At 44.7% G+C, this 17,151-nt stretch overlaps 1 protein-coding gene across 1 annotated transcript in view; it reads right to left on the bottom strand.

The window, feature by feature from the left end:
* The window catches only part of EEPD1 (endonuclease/exonuclease/phosphatase family domain containing 1), a 54,812-nt gene that overhangs the window by 8,164 nt on the left and 29,497 nt on the right, over positions 1–17,151 (bottom strand). Inside the window, exon 3 of the mRNA XM_010212402.2 lies at positions 2,612–2,722. Coding sequence (XP_010210704.2) covers positions 2,612–2,722 — 111 coding nt within the window. The remainder of the gene's footprint in view (positions 1–2,611; positions 2,723–17,151) is intronic.

Genomic DNA, 17,151 nt, shown 5'->3' with positions numbered 1-17,151 from the left:
CCCCAGCTGCAGCATTGGCTAAATTTCTTTGGTAGCTTCTTGAGAGAACTCAGCTTTAAAATACCAACATTATTCCACTGGTCAGAAGTAAAATGTTCAAAAGCCGAGCAGGCTGCAAAGATGTGGAAGAATGTTCACAGTTCACCCTCTATTCCTGGGCTCCAGATTTCACATTAACCCGGCTGCCAAAAATCAATAGAAGCGACGGAGCGAGGAAGTCAGATGCAAAGCAGGAAAATGGTATGTGCAGACCTGATACCATCCACTATTTTGCATTATTTAGCACTGTGGAGTATGGCATCAGCTTGGGCCAAAGATGTTATATATTCAGAGTAACACTGCATTACTTTGTTGTATTGTATTTGTGTACAGATTTTCAACCTATTAACTAAGCTAAGGGGTAAAATCGATTTTTTGGTTTAGCAAAGGGCTTGTAGCAGAGCCAGATTTCCCTTCTGTTAAGGAACGTAAAAGAAAAAGTCAGTAGATAACTTTTCTGGTTTCACCATAGGCTGCTCCTGTAATTTGGGGAATCATTCCCCCTCACATCCCTACCAGCAAAACAAAGTAGACAATGATTTTAAATCATTCAATTCACAGTCAAAACATCCACTGTTACCTTTGGAAACGTGACTTGAGAAAGAACCAACAAAAGACTTTGGATTTAAGATAGGACCTTATGAATAATTCTAGGAATAAAGAAATGGCAATGGGAGCAACTTTGACAACTTTGCACAATTTTTAAAATTCAGTGTTATAATACTCTAGCAAAACAAGAGATCCTAAAGGTAAACTACCAGTCAGGGAATAACAAAGTCCCGAAAGGGATTAGCCATTTGTATTGAAACAAAAAGTGTTGTCCAGAATTCTTGAAAACCTCGGGTGCATTCAGACTCTTAGTGTCTTTTTAAGGGATGCTAGAGTAGGGGACTCATGTGGTGTTTTTTGCTTTTTCTTCTTCTCTTCTCTTAGTTCCCATCCTTGGGTTTTACTCAGGAAAGCTGCAGAAGTAACTACCCCTTGCAAAACACCATGGGCCAAAAAATGTCATGGGACAAACGGTGAAGCAACTTGACTTGGAAAACCCAGATATTCAGACATGGATTCTAAGCCCTGTCGCGAGCTTTCCTATGGGATGCAATCATAGCACTCATTTAATAACAACAATATTCAGAACACATTAAGACGGCCTTAGGTACTACTACTAGGCAACTTCCATTTAATTGCAGGTCCCAGTACTTGTTTCCATCACAGAACAATACTGAGTGCTGCAGCTGCATTACAGGAGTTACCCTGTTCAACAACGAGAGGCTCCAGTCTGAGGAGGAGCTTCCTCCGGGGTCCCACTGCGGTTCTTAAAGGCAAACGAGAGATTACTCTTGGGTGAAGTCACCTCTGGACACAGTTGGCCGAGTCCAGCCCCGTGTTGCGACACCTTGGACACTGTCCACAGCAGCAGATAGAACTGCCACTACCCTATAGGCTAGTACCTCACTGCAGTGCATACATATATATATATATATCTCTTATATAAGAGATATATATATATATATATATATATATCTTCTCCAGGCTGAGGGAGCTGGGCCTGTTCAGCCTGGAGAAGAGACGGCTGAGAGGGGATCTAATCAGTGTATATAAATACCTCAAGGGAGGGAGTGCAGAGGACGGTCATGGTCTCTTTTCAGTGGTGGCCACTGATAGGACTAGAGGAAATGGCCGGAAACTGAAACATCAAAAATTCCATAGGAACTTAAGGAAAAATTTCTTAACAGTGAGGGTGACAGAGCACTGGAACAGGCTGCCCAGAGAGGTTGTGGAGTCTCCTTCTCTGGAGATCTTCAAAACCCGCTTGGACGCAGTCCTGTGCCACGTGCTTTAGGTGTCCCTGCGTATGCAGGGGGGTTGGACTAGATGATCTCTAGAGGTCCCTTCCAACCCTAAGCATTCTATGATTCTATGATTCTATATATATATATATAAAACTGTTCCCATGACACAAAATGCTGCAGGGAAGGCATACTGCAGCACAGGGCTGATTTTCCATAGACCCTACAGCATATTTTAAATCTATACGTGCAGAGCACTTTAGGGAATGCACAAGATAAGCTCCTTTTCCGGATGAGGACAGCGTGCTGAGTAGCCGCTCTGTGACATCTTCATTTGCTAACTAGGAAGGTGGAAGCGGTTGCAAATTCCAGCCTGTGCCGTAGTACAGAACAGGCACAGTCACCTAGCAGAAAAAAATCAGGAATACTTCAGCACATCCGAGGCAGCATGAAGGATTATTTCCTTGTCCTAATGTGCAGCTTTTCCTGTACACTTCTGCACTGTTTTTATCCACCGTACCAGCTGCATCCAGCCTCCAAACACACAGACACCTTCCTCCTCTATGCTGCAAATGAGGAAGATTTTTTTTTTAATCAATAGCACAGCCAAACCTAAACCTGAATAAGAAGTCAGCCTAAAAGAGAAGAGTTCCTGAAAAAGATTTGCAGATGCTCTGCCTCAAACAAAATAAAAATATTTCATTGGTTAGAGAGAGAAAGGAAAAAAAAAAAAAAAACCACACACAAAGCAAAGGAAAATTCAGGCTTGGGGATTAATGTACCTTATGTAGCTGGCCCGAGGGCTTTTCGGAAACAACACCCTTCCAGCATCCTCTAGGGCCCTTCCACTTACGGATGTTTGGCAACGTCGGCTGGTTCAGCTCCATACAAAACTGCAGAGAGAGGAAAAAAAAAAAAAAAACAGATCAGCTTTGTAGGTCTGAGAAAGACACCAATAAGCAGGCGAAGAGGCACTGATACGGCAGAGCAAGGAGCACCGGCCATACTCCCCTGAATTATTAAACAAAAGCCACGTGCAAACATGAGCCGTGTCTGACACCAAGATCAAGCTACCAGTCAGCTGCAAAACTCGAGCTCAGGTTTTGAACGCAGCAAGAGCCCACGTAAGGCCCCTGGTAAGAGGCTGGTTAGGAAGGACCAAAAGGTGACACGAGGAGGGCAGGGAAGGCACAGCCCCAGCCCTGCGGCTGCCCAGACCGCCCTTTGGGCGCAGACTGCGCTGCTTTGCGGCCGAGGGTGCCGGGGGGAGGAGGAACCTCATCTCACCCCATTTTGGGGCTGGCATGAGGCTGTGCTTGAGCGTCTGCTCTCTGCAAACACTTCTGGTGACTCCAGAGCAGCTTCAGAAGAAGCAACGAGTCCATAGCTCGAGGGCAAGGGAGCAGAAAGTTCAGGCCGAGAAACCTCAAGCAAATTAACATGCCCAAGAGCCTGCTGAGGATGCTGCAGGAGACTGCAAACCCAGGGGAGAAAGATCTTTGCGAGTGCAGGGTTTGTGTCAACATCTACATTTCAATGGACAAGTAATAAACTACAACCATAAAAGGTCTTCCAGAGACAAACCCCACAGGCTGCTGTGAAAATTCTGTCCCAGGTTTATAGCCTTTTTGAAAATGCTGTCAGCAGAGCCACGGGATGTCAGCTGAGCCACATCTTGGCCTGCATTTGTTCTACGTATGGCTATAAAGGTACAACATATGCACCCTGTGGCATATGCACTGTAAGAGAGATGCTCTTCTGGGTGCTTAAACCTTCTTGTGCATAAATGTGTCAGCTGTACACCCAGCAGATCTTTCTGATCCATAGTGTTCCTGGACGCAGCTATACGGCCACAGCCCCAGGGACAAGCATACAGTCATGGAGACACATCCAACAGAGCACGGACGCTCCAGCTGGGACAACCCGGAAAGCCTTTGAGTCCACCTGGCTATGATCTGCAACCTGAAAAAAAAAAAAAGGGGAGAGACTATGCCCCGGAAAACCCTTTTGGTTGTTATTTCACACACTGTGAAAGAAGCACAGGGGCCTTCACTGTGAGCTGCTTTGTGGTATCTGAAACTGTACTGAAACCGAGGTTTTCACAGTGAAATGCCATCTTCAGAGGAGACCTCGCACCCACAATGTCATTCCAAAACACGTGGCAGCATCACAAAGAAGGATTTTCAAGGCTCACGATAACCCTTCCTGCACATACCCTGAATCTGCACAGTGGGACGTGCTTCTGGCCAAACACAGTTTGAGGAGCTGCAGTGACAACTCCACGGATGGAGACATTTCCTACATGGGTACCAGCAAAAGGATGGGACAGCAGGTCCGAGTGGCTGTTATTCTTGTGCCTCTTTTATCTTCTCTTTCAAATACCATCTAAAACTGCCCATTTAATAGCTGCCTTGTCCCCCAGTTCAGCATCCTGGAGTCTAAAGCTCCAAAGCAAGCATTTACTTCCAAGAAGTATGTAACTCCACAGCCTTTTTATCTCAGAAGGCCGAGGCATTTTAGTGCCTTGCTCAAAGCCAAAATACCTGCCACATCTTTGAGGAAGTTCTCTGCAACGCAGAGCTTTGCGGGGGCTCCTTGCTCGGGATGCGCAGACCCCGCTCCGCACACGCTCCGGTCCCTTATCCAAGTGCAAGCCGGGCTGTTAAACAAGGAGGGAGCCCGCGGTGCCCGAGAACAGAGCTCTGCTCCCAGCCGACTGCTAGGTAATAAACCTAATAAATCACGGCAATAACAGCTGCCATTCGTAACGTAACGCAGCGGGAACTCGGCAAATGAGTTTTCAAACACTTAAATAACTTGAAGGAGCAAACGCGCGGCGAAAATGGTGGAAGACAGAAGTTTCTCAGCAAGCTGACAGAGGAGCCAACTTATCTTTGGGCTGCAGCTGCCGAGAAAATCCAGCCAGCACAAAGTGCACGGCAGGGCTGAATAAATACCGCAGAAACCATCACTTTATTAGAAAGAGCATCTGCAGTCAACTGGCTGCATAGCTGTTTCCTCCAAATTGATTTTTTAAGGCCCTGATTTAACTTTGCTCAAACAAAAAGCTGACAAGTGAGATTAGAGGGTTTGCTCAGGAGGGATCAATCCGTTCTGGGTGCAGTTTCGGCAACTGCGAACTCGGCCTAAAGCTGCTGCTTTAGTTTGGGCCCGTTCCCCAGGGCTTAGTAGGGTACCGATTTTGCAGGTCTGGCAGCATCCTTGCTTAGGCCGTATTTTTTGCTCGGGTGGGAAGGGCGTTTCTTAAATCACATTGCTCTGCCCACAAAGCTCAGCTGGAAAATGTGGAGGGAAGGTACGTCCAGGTGGGGATTAGAGAGGGCAGGCAGAGATGCTTTGGGAGCAGGAAGCAGCGCGTGGGGCTGCCTCGCACGGCGGCTCCGCACGCGTCTTCCCCTTTCCCTCCGCAGGACGCATTAAGCCCTGCCAGCAAAGAGTTACTGATTTATACCCTGAATTAAATACCTGCCGATGCACGAATGCTGCTTACCACGGGCAGGGCTCCGGACACGGTGCCCTGTGCAGGCTTCGCTGTTGGTGCTCTCTGAGTAGCCGCTCCAAGCGGGCACAACAGGCCCATCTCTTCCAAAAAGCAGGGCACTGCTCTGTGCCGAGCCCCAGCAATGGGGAGGGGGAAGCAAGACCCTTGGACGGGAGCTTGGCGCCTGGGCCGGCTGTTGCTGCAATCCCCGCCTGAACTTTAGAAGGGCACTCGGAGCAATGAGCTCTCCCTTTTGCTTAATTACCACGGATGTTTTCAGGCCAAAAGGGCACTGCAGTAAGTGTAAACAGCAACTTCATTACAGCGAGATAATTTTAGTTGCACTTTCCAAAGAGGAGGGATAAGAGCAAGGAGAAAAAAAATCCTTTTTTAAAAAATATGCTTTACGTGAACAGATCCTTTGCAAACAGGGCACTTGAAAGAGCAGCGGGAGATGCGTATGAAACTCCTATCAATTCCTAATCATTTCAGCCCTGTTAAGAGATGTCCACTTAGTAAAGGCTTGACATCCCTATGGTGAGAGAGTTGTGAAAACTGCAGGAGCAGCCAAGAGTTGAAAGGAGGGCATGAACAGCAAAATTAAAAGATGCTTAGCTATATTAGGTCAAAATTTTCCACCTTTCTCAAATTGCTGATCCTGGAGAAATCTTAAAGTGGAAATCTGGGCCTGTGCATTAAGTAATAATAACAATAATAAAAGTCTTCTAATACTGGGCTCGCTTTCCTGTTACCTTCCATGGACCTCTTAGTAGTTCACGGACCACAGAAATGTGCAGGTCAGGGGCTGGAAAACACGAAGATAAGGGAGAAGAATATTTTATGCTAGAGAACATCTCCCAGTGATGGACTTTGTGCTTCAGGAAACACAAATACAGAAAAGAGGCCTAAGATAAACCCTGTGAGCGGTGCAGCTGCATTTGAGGAGCCGTTTGTTGTTTAGTTTGAGGAGAATTGCCCCAGCCCCTAACCCTGACTCCTGTGACAGCGAAACTCCCATCCTGAAAAAAGGCAGAAGATACGAGATTGACAGGGACTTCACGAGGCCATTTGGAGCTACTGTCTTTTAATACAATCTTTAATTTACATTTCTCTGCTTCTCCCTCCTCCCACTGTTCCTCCATCACCCTCATCTATAATAATTCCTCTGCTTCCTCACTGGGTATTCACTATACTAAGAATCATGCTCATGGGACTAAGCACACATTATCCTCCCTTTTTGTTTTACTCATCCAAGAGTGGAGAGTTATTTCCAATCAAAAAAAGCAGAAACAAGCACCCATAATGCTAACTCAATGCACTGCATTCAGGGCACAGCAAGGGCTGGTACCTCCCAGTCGAGCCCGACCTGGTTAACCTCAAGCTCTCAGCAATTTTTTTTTTTAACAACTTTAATTTTCCCATGATTTTCCCTGCTCCAGCAGCCCTTCTCTTGAGGAAAAAGAGCATTTTGTGAGATGTTTTGTCAGGTCAGTAGAGGCATTCGACTTGCCTTTCAGTTGCACCCGGATCCACGTATAACCCAACGTAACCCCGGGGAGATGGAAGCGCTGTTACGGCTACAGCCGGGAGCCCGGACTCAGCACTGCATCCCACTTCCCAGCAACGTCAGCGTCATCGCAGCCATCCCTGCTTGCCTGCCTCTCCCTTAAGTGCAACCACTTCCTCTTTGCAGAGGTAGCCCAAAAATCATGCATACAAGAAACATACAAAAGATCATACAAATTCTACTGAATGCGAGCCCCTACTGGGAAGGCGCCTTGTAACGATACCGTAATGTTTATTGCTTGTGTTGATCAAGTGCAGATACTACATGAAGGCAAATAAAACCCAGGAGGCAAAGAGGGGAGGCTCGGCAGCCAATGATGAGCGTTTGCAGAGGGGCTCAAGGCCCTCCAGGGAATCCACTTCAGGTGACGCACATATCGGCACACTGGGTTAGGGAAAAGCCTTTCCCTTCTCCCGCTTGGACACAAGTGTACAACAAAGTTAACAGCTGAAGAAACAATGAGAAAAAGAAAAGCGTGTAATGTATAGTAGCCAAATTATAAAATCTAGGAGAAAAAATCTATGATGAAAGCACAGATGAAGAACAGATACATTGAAAGGGCAACAGGCGCAGACTGGCTCCTGAGCACATACTTTCCATGTCATACCCTGTCATACCAGGCTAAGCCCCGTTGTGAGCTTGGGCCTCTTTTTGAATCATCCCATGGACTGGAATTCAAAATGACCCAAGCAAGTGCACGAGGCTCTGCCGCCGCGTTCCTCACCCCTGGCGCTGGGTGACTGTGCAGGAAATAATTCTGCTTGCTGATAAACTTAACTTTTTCTCCATTATCAAAAGGGTATAATGATTTGTTTCCATATATAATTCTGCCTGAATCAAACCAGTTAGATTTTCTTTTTTTTTTTTTTTTTCAGTAAGGCTACACAGGATCAGTTGGGAAGGAGGAGACCTGGAAGCTTTCCCTCACAAATTGTTTGCTTTCCTTCTTGAGTACTTATTTTGGAAAAAGTCAACGAGCTTCTACGATATCCTCCCAGCAAAATCACAGCTAACCACAGCCCCCTCGCAGCTTAATCCTTTGTAATATCTGAGAGGAAATTACATTTTTTTATCTCTGAACAATTGATTAAAAAGAGAGACTGCAGCCCATAAAAACAGTTCTACGTTCATCTTTTAATCATAGCGGCCTTGGGACAACAATCCAGATCATTCACCGGTATGTTCTTCTAGCTTTACTCTAAACAAAGTTGTTATTTCAACAAACAAGGTCTTTTTATAGATCATCAAAAGGAAGACACGGAAACCTTTGCTGCAGAGCAGGGACACAACAACTAACAGAGACGATGCCACGCACTGTCCTAACACGTAGGAGAACGTTCTGTTAAACAACGACAGGACGCTCAACGGCCTACCGGCAAAACGGAGCATGTACCATTTTTCAGTCATTTTGGCTTTTTAGTGAGAAGCAGCCTTCACAAATGCTTAGTGGGACTCCGTGCTGCCGTTTTTCTATGAAAGAGGACACCAATATTTGCCAAAATGTGTGTTTGAAAAGTTTTGTTTTAGCTGAGTGTAACCCTGCCTATTGAAGTTGCCTCAGTTGAGATTTAGGTGGCCCATATTCAGGCCCATCATGATATCTCCTCTCCCCAGCAGACCGGGGTCACAAGGCACCATACGCGGGTAAGAAAAATGAATAAACAAATAAAAAGATAATAGATTATGTGAAGCAGGTAACACTTTTACAGGAAAGGGAGGAGAGCGGTAAGCACAGCCACCTGGAAGCAGGTTTTTATGCATTCTATACACAGATACCAAAGGCAAAACACTACAATTTTGCTTCTTCATGTTTTATACACTTGCTGTGCTTCACTGAATCCCATCTCTCAGCTGTGAGTCCCTATAATGAGTATTCTCTCCTGACTTCCATCTTTCATTTTAAGACGGGTTTATAGCTGCTACATAAAATTATATAGTCTTCTCTAGAAGCTTACTGTACCAGGAATTGATTTAGCTTCATTTGGTAAATAATACATTGGGCTTGGAAAAGACCGTCACTAAAAGCTTAGAATATTTCTTTTCTTCTCCTGTTTTGAAGCAACAGCTCTAGTGTGATGTCTAAGAGCAACCAAAAATAGAAGAGCTGCATTCCAAAACTGGCTCTATCTAGACGGTGTTGTGAGAGCAAGAGCTGATAAAATCTTTAAATATGCCAGGTAATTTAAATATTTTTAGAGGCCAGACACTTGTCCTGAGCACTTCAAAGTCTTACTTTTTTTGGTTTTGTTTTTGTTTTCCTCAAAGGCAAGTGCTACAGTCTATTGGTATGTATTACAATGAATTAAAATACACATGTGTTATATGAAGAATGGGAAGCTACAAAAAAAAATTGCTTGAGGCCTGAAATAGAATGGCTTTCAAAGAATGTAATGACTTAGGGGGAAAAAAAGATGATTTAGAAAAAACGTTAAGTCAGGTTGTGAAAAGAAGAATTCTCATTTAGACAGACTCCTGAGATTTATACAGGCTTACCTGTGATTTCCACTTTTCCACTTCTAGGGGCAAAATCATGCCATATCCTAACACATTATAACACTTGAAGCTGAAGAGTATAGCTTTGAAGCACTTTTCCTTTTCTTTTTTTTTTTTCTTTTGGAAGAAGGCAAAAATACAATATTCGTTGCCTTCTACTGGAACTTTTAGGTCTTCCATTTCTTCTTTTTTGGGCCCATCACAGCTAGTAATTTATGACAAAAGTGTTTTATGTGTGTTTGGAAGATCCAAGTTTCTCATTTCAGCTTCTACCGTCAAAGAATTGCACTGTACAACACAAGGAATCCATACTAAGGATGACAAACTTGCATGGGTTCTTAATTTCTCATGTTTCCACTACAAGCTGAGATTTTTCCTTGTACTTCACGAGACAGATACTTTGCAAAAGACATGTATTATCCAAATACCACTTTCTTTATTCTTTTGAAAACCTTATTTTTTAAACATAGTGAAGGAATTTGGGTTCAGAAAGTTGTGAAGGCCAACCACAAAACCTTGCAATTTACTCTTGAAGTCTTTTCAGGTTTTATTCTGCATAGATAGGCAGAGCACCTGCAAGTACCTGCCCTAATGGCACGCGAAGGGAACTTACATGATGTAAAGAAGAAAGAAGCAGCCCTCAGGCTTATGAGGCCATCTTTTCTTTGTTTTTTTTTTTTTTTTTTTTAAACAAGCTGCTTTTTACAGGGAAATTCCTTGTGTTCAACAACTTTTCCTTCATTCCTATAAAATGGTCTGCCCAATCAGTTAGCTGAGCTAAAATCATAGCTACCGCACAGCTGAACTCTTACTTATTGCTGTGTTTCCTGGTGTAAATGCTCAGCTGCTATTTTCAGCTTGTTTTCTTTTTTCCTTCCAATTAATTATTTCCCAAAGAAGAGGACAAGTTTTGTTTCGCCGCTGCTTCCGAGAGAGCACAGGCTGCCTCCCAGGGAACACACAGGTATCCTTGGGGGAGGTAAAATTTAGGTTATTTGTGCGCCAAGGCATCGGATCGCGGATCACTACGGATACCGCTCCAAGGAGGATGGCTAGAAAGGAGCCATGTAGTCAAGACACACAGCTCTCCACGCCACAGACTGGGCAGCAAAGGTTTGCAGGGCTAACGTGTGTTTCTGTTTGTGGCCAGGCGCAGGGCACGAGGCAGCCCTGGTGCCCTGCGAACCTGCGCTTCTGCACCCCGAGCTGATGCTTTGCACCTGAAACAGGGCCGCTCCACATCCACTCCTGTCAAATTATTATTCATTTATTTTTAATGATACACTTCTGAAATACCTGCAGACTGCAGCGTGCTGATGTGCAATACCGGAATGAATAAAAGCAGCGTGTTACCTGCCGTGATACACGGGAAAGCGGATGAGCCCTCATTTATCCAATAGCACCTGCACCACGGAGCCTTGCACCAAAAGCACTTCCCAATTAACAGGGCATTTCAGTTCCATCTGTTTCTTTCCAACTATTATTATTCCTGCTTTTCCCCAACCGATTTACTTTTCTGTTTAGAGCAGGCATTACTTTCCATGATAAGAACACAAATACAAGGAAGAGGAAAGTATATATAATGTGACTCACAACCACTGCCACTTTCAAATATTTATTCTTCCCTCTGGCACTGATTATACCACCTTACAGAACACTGTGCCACCTTCTGCAAAGCTATTTAAAATAGGCCTGTGTCCTATTCCATGACTTCCTTTTCGAATGCTTATTATCAGGAGGATCTCTGCAGTCTGCTAGAATTGGAACATTTCATCTCACCTTTTCTTTATACACCTTTTTCTCTATATGTTCTTCCACACACACAAAAAATATAGCATTGCAAGAGAAAAAGTAATAATAAAATAATAATAAAAAGAGATAAGCACCCCATCCACAGAGCTGTGTGGGGCAGACAACCTTCTAACCCTGTACAAAGTTCTGCTTTAACAGATGTAATGCACACTGGCTTCCTGCAGAGAAAAATCACATTACTTAATGAAGATCAACAACCAAAAACAAAAATCAAACAACACCAAAAATAAAAAGATTTAGGCTGACATTACACCACTCTTGCTGCTATGTCAATCAAAACATTGAAATTTATCTTTTTTTATAAACTGTGCTCTGTCTTCTGCCATCTTCTAGATGGACAGGAGAAAAAAAGGCTGGAATACAAACTCCTCGTATTATTTCTACCACCTGCAAACAAAACTTAAATAAACGCCTGCATTTGTAACCCACAATTTCTGTTTTTCTTTGTTCTGTAGAGAGAGGAGGAGAGAGGAGAAAAGGCAAAGGCTCTTTCCTTGCAGGGTTTTTCGGTCAGTTTAACGGACAGGATCCCCCAAATAAACCTACTGGTTTCTTTGATTTCTGAATGAGATGCTCCTGGAAAACCCAAGCTGTTGTTGGCACCCCTACGATGCACTCGAGTTACACTTCCATTTTCACACCCTTCGGTCGCGCCCTGGTGAAGCCTGAGTCAAACCTGCACCCTCACGGTCACTCATTTCGATAGAAACCGTCACTTCTCCACTCTGGAATGGAGAGGAGAAAACTGAGGCGGCAAAGCAGATGGAAGAGACTGCTGAGAAATCCTGGTGAGTCAGCGGCAAATTGTGCATCTCCTTTTCCTGCTCCCGTCTTCATGTGACCATCCAGAACATGGGAATGCACTCAGGTGCCCAAGGAAAGAGAGCTTCAAGAACTGGCAATATATAAAACTCATTTCCAGCCACCAACTCCCTCATTGTCAGCTGGTTTTAAGGAATAGTTCCAGAGTGAAGCATTTGATTTCCTTGCAACTCCACCACTGTATATCAGGGATGCCAGCAATTCCTCCCTACCTTTCAGGGACTGCTGAAAAATCACCCTCTCGAGAGCTCCTGGTCCGTACTTGGGAATAAGGTTTACCTGCAAGGGCAGCCTTTAATGCAGGACTGCTCACTTCTTATGAGGAAAAGGTGATGGGACCAAAGAAACACGTCCCTGGCTGATAAGCTGCTCCATGGCAAGGACACACCATTCACACTGCAGGTCAGTGCCAGCTGCCCTGGGAAGTGCACATACATAAGCATATTTCTGTCCCTGCATACAAGAACTGATGGGCCTCTTCTCATATATGCAGGTAGGAAACAGGATCTCTCTTTTGAACATCCAAAAGCTCCTAGGGATAACCTTTCCCAAATAAACAACCTGCTCTCCTCTGAAAGGGATTTTGGAAAGCATAGTGATTACAATGGGCTTAATCACGATTAAACACTGATCTGGCTCAATCCACTCAAAAGCAGACAAAAGATAAATAAAAACCTCTAGCAGATGCATTTCATACTGGAAATTCTGGAACCTCAATTGACGTCACACTTTTTATGTTCAGATAATATCTGGAGGAAACTGTGCACTGGATGAAGAAAACAAAAGCAGATTTCTGGTTGAAATTCTCTGTGCGCTGTGCAGAAAGGAGAACGCTACAGCAGTGTGCAGCTCAGCGTTTCAAAAATCTGTTTTTGAAAATAGCTGAAATTCCACTATTACAGCGATGCAGCCAGAAGGAAACCAACACCCTCTTCTGTCCTGTTCTCTTGACTCTCTCCCTGTAGAAGTGGGAAATGCTGCTTACTGCATTCAACACTCAAAGGCATTCCCTTTCAAACAAAACCGATTTCTGATCACTGACAAGCAAGTAAATTTTCTTTGACCACATTAAGCGACCTCCCTGTGTCCCCAGTGATGGTTCATCAATTCCTTAAGCGTGATATGGAAATTCTGCATCACAGGAATGGGTGGCAGCTAGTGAATATAGCCCAGACACAGCCACTGACATTCAGTGTAGTGAACATTTAGCAAATTTACAAAACTGAGGCCATATGACACAAGGCAGCTGCAGGCCACAGCAAGCAAGCTATGAGTAGAAAAAGGAACCATTAGTATCTTATCTCATCACTGAGGAAGGAGGCAAAAAACCCCACAACAATAACAATAAATAGGGATAGATTCTAGCAATTCTTCATTTGGATGCTAGCTGTTAAGCTTTCCAAATTACTCAAAGGGCCTAAGCTGTTCTCTTCCAGGAAAGAGAAATAACACTTCACATGAAGGAAAAAAGGGTGTTTCTCTGGAGGCGAAGGCTGCCGGGCCTCTCCTCGCGCCACCCCTGCTCGTGGCGCGCGCGGCGGCAGCAAAGCCCCGCGAACAAGCGGCCCTTCGGCAGCACCCGAGGCCGCCTCGGCCTGCGGGCCCTGCACCACGGCAGCCTGGTGCCGGCCCGAGCGGCCCTCCCGGCTGCAGAGCTGCAGCACCCGGCGAGGAGCACGGCCGGAAAGACTCGCGGTCCCTCCTGATTTGGGGCCTTCACACCTTTCCAAGGGAAGGTGAAGGTTCCCATCCAGAGATTGTAAACTTACTGGTAATTCATTTGCCCTTTCTTTTCACTGACACTGGCCTGGTCAAGTTGCAAAGTATTGGCTTCAAGAATATCATCCCTGAGCAAAAGCCACTTCTCACTCCAACCCCTGCCGCGCGCCAGCCCACCCAGCGGGTCTCTAATGCCAGGCTAGGCCGAGCAGAGCAACCAGCCCTCGGGAGGTAAATTTCACACCTCCCACAACGGCCGAGCAGACAGAATTACACAGGATCTCACAGAAGAGACACTGTTGTATCTGCGGAGTAAATTGCGCAGTCCTCCACCAGCCAGGGTAACCGCAGGCACATTTGCTTATTAATACACAAATGGGGAGACAATGGCTTTGTGTTGCTCGTCCCCAAAGCAGGTTTACTTTACAAGAGCTGTTCGCTGGTTACTCATATTCGGTGGTTTAACTGTGTATTATAGAGATTACTTACGTTTCCTCAATAACCTAACACTCTGGGAGAAACGAACTCAAAAAGATCAGTGTTAACAGCCCAAAGGCCGCTGTGGGAAACATTCGACACAAAGCAAAGAATATTATTTGCGCTGTAGTTTTGTGATTTTACCAAAATTAAAAGCTCTATAGCGATACAACCACAGTCAAACAAGCCACTTAAGGTTTACTAAAAAAAACAATAATCACTGATATCCTGGATAACACTGATGCCCCAATTTAACTTCATGGAGAGACTGATGCAAGGCTGTCTACACCCTATGGCAATGTTTCTATTAGCTTCAGTTTGGCCCCTGGCTACGTATGTGCCCTAAATTGTGATTTTATAGGAGCAAGCGAAGGCTTCTGCTCACATGCAGGCTGTGTACTACATCTGCTGGGCTTCTTTTGCATCCTAAACAAAAACATGAAATAGGCCTCCCCTGTCCAAATTTTTGACAGTGTTACCTTTGTTCTCAGCTAAATAGTTTATTCTTTTCTTTCATGCTCAGTTTGTAACCAAAAAAAAGACAGACGTATTCTGAGGAAGGCTCTTCATAAACATCCTGTACCATCAAAGCACCCAATGATAAATCACTTTTTGCATACTTGTTGCATTTGGAAAAGCACTCTAAATTTAAATGCAAAACCAGAAACCAATGTAAAACATCAGCTGGCTAGGCAGCTCAATCTGCTAATTATCTAAACAGATTTATTTTTAAACTACAAAAACAGCATGTTCCTCAGGGGGATTATTCTTTCCCCTTCCCCAAGTAAATGTGATTAATGCTTGCAAAGTGTACTAAACTTCCTCTTGTGCAATTACGGACTGCAGAAAATTGGACTGGATAAAGCACTCAGCAGCACCTCGCAGGAGAGCTGGCCCTGCGCTGGGCTCCTGGAGGAGGAAATGCACTTTGGCTGCAGCGCTAGCAAACCTGTATCTACTTCTTCCCCAAGTTTCATAGGAAAGAGGCTACAGTGAAGGCAGGCGCTGGCTGGCGTCTTGCTGCCACTCCTCCTCGTCCAGGGTCTATAACTGAGTCCCATCAATCCTGCCTTCGGTGGCAGTCACCCCAGGCATAAATGCAGCCAACATTTGCAGAAATTTGGCTTATAGGGCTGTTTGGCTGAATTTCCCCCATCACCAGCGTTTAGAGAGTTAAACAGAGTCTTTGTACAGCATAAGACTCCTTGTTGCTTGATTGATTTATTTGCAACAGTCAAAGTGGGAATAAAAAATGAATACTAAACTACCAGCATAATAAAGATTGAATTAAAAGGAAAAAAGAACGGAACAATCTGCTGGTGGAAATCAGTAAGTAACTGAGGAATAGCTGGCAGTGCCCTCTTAGCACAAAACCTTCTGCGACAGCTTCTCACGAGCCCAACGGTGGCAACTCCCACTGCCTGCAAGCTGCAGGAGGCTCTGACACGCTGCCCCATCATCTGCTCCCTTCCACGTCCATAACAAAATTTCCAAGGGGTAGCAGTAAATTGTGCTTTGCAGTGCCAGATCATCTTTCTTTACTGTCTCAAAGCCCTGGGTCTGAAAAGACTTACCACACATATGCTTAACTTCGATGTGATTTGATTTAATGGAGGTAGTCTGCAGCATGATCACGGATTCGTGCCCATCAGTCTTCTCAAGGCGACAGACACTGCTGTTCACCAAAGTGATTTTATTCATTCTGAGTTTTTACGTAAGTATCAGAAACATATATCACTTCGTGAGCTCAGCACTGAATTTCAGAAATGGAAAGGCTTTGGGAGTTCAAAAAACATCATGTATTACTTTATGCAAGGAAATATAACACACTGGAAAGCATATTATAGGAAGACACCCTTAGGTTACTATGTCCATAGCTGACTTAAGGGAAACCTTCCCTTCAAAAATATAAAATCCATGTTGCAATGAATACCAAAATCTTAGTATTTAATAACATTCTGTATTCCTGCAATATAAAGCAGATAACTAATGATTTATGAAGACAAAGCTCAGCACGCTCTCAAAACCTGATTCTGCAAGCAGACACGACACCGAATCTTTTTCAGCCTACTGTTTTTCCTACTCTGTATTTGAAAAATAAGGGCAGCAAATTTCTTTGAACTTATATAATTCAGCGCTGTTATTTTCCAGAGGGCGAAAGTGGCCTTTTACATTCTTTAAGCTTGGCATTGTATGAAAGCAGATATCAAATATTCAGACGGCTCCGTTTAGAAAGATCATTTTTCTGATGCTGAGCCTTTCTGAAGAGCTTCCTGCAAAGCCACAAACAATGGCTCCAACGGCAATTCCCACCAGGCTGAGGTCACTGTTTCTTGCCAAGCCTTGTTTTAGGAGGCCTCGGGCCAAGGGGAGGCACAGGCCTGACAAAAAAGGTGAGAAATTTGCAGCGCCTGTGAGGTGCCACAGAAGCTGACAATCTATCGGAGGCTGCACTACAAAACAGAACAAAGCAAAACATAAAACCTACAATTTGTTCATATTAATCTCTTTTGCAAAACAATTAGGTTGAGAACCTAAGCTTCTTTGCGTACAAAAATTACAGTATCACCTTCCTTGTCCTCTGTTGCCGCCTTTTAACAAAATCTCCCCTTTAGACCCAGAGTTCAGCAGAGTCCCCTCACCCCTCTGGGCAAGCAGGGTCCCACCCAAGACCTCTCTTCCCATATTTCTAGAGTATCCATCAAAGCAAGGGCTTGATTCTTTAACTGGAATACTGCAGCACCGTCTCTTTGTGAGCAATAGGAAGATCATCCTCTCCTTTCATTCCCACCAAGTCTCCTCAGGTCGCTGTCGGGTAGAGGGGCTGTGTGGGTCAGTACCAGCTCAACGCCTGCCACAAAACCCACGGAGGCAGAAGGTCTCCCAGCAGGGCTATGAACCCAGTTGTTTTCTTCAAAGCCTATGGAGCC

Source organism: Tinamus guttatus, unplaced genomic scaffold (assembly GCF_059628265.1).
Source record: "Tinamus guttatus ecotype Peru unplaced genomic scaffold, ASM5962826v1 Tinamus_guttatus_pri_ptg000115l, whole genome shotgun sequence".
In the NCBI taxonomy this organism is placed as follows: domain Eukaryota; kingdom Metazoa; phylum Chordata; class Aves; order Tinamiformes; family Tinamidae; genus Tinamus; species Tinamus guttatus.
This window is presented reverse-complemented; position numbering and strand designations above follow the sequence as displayed.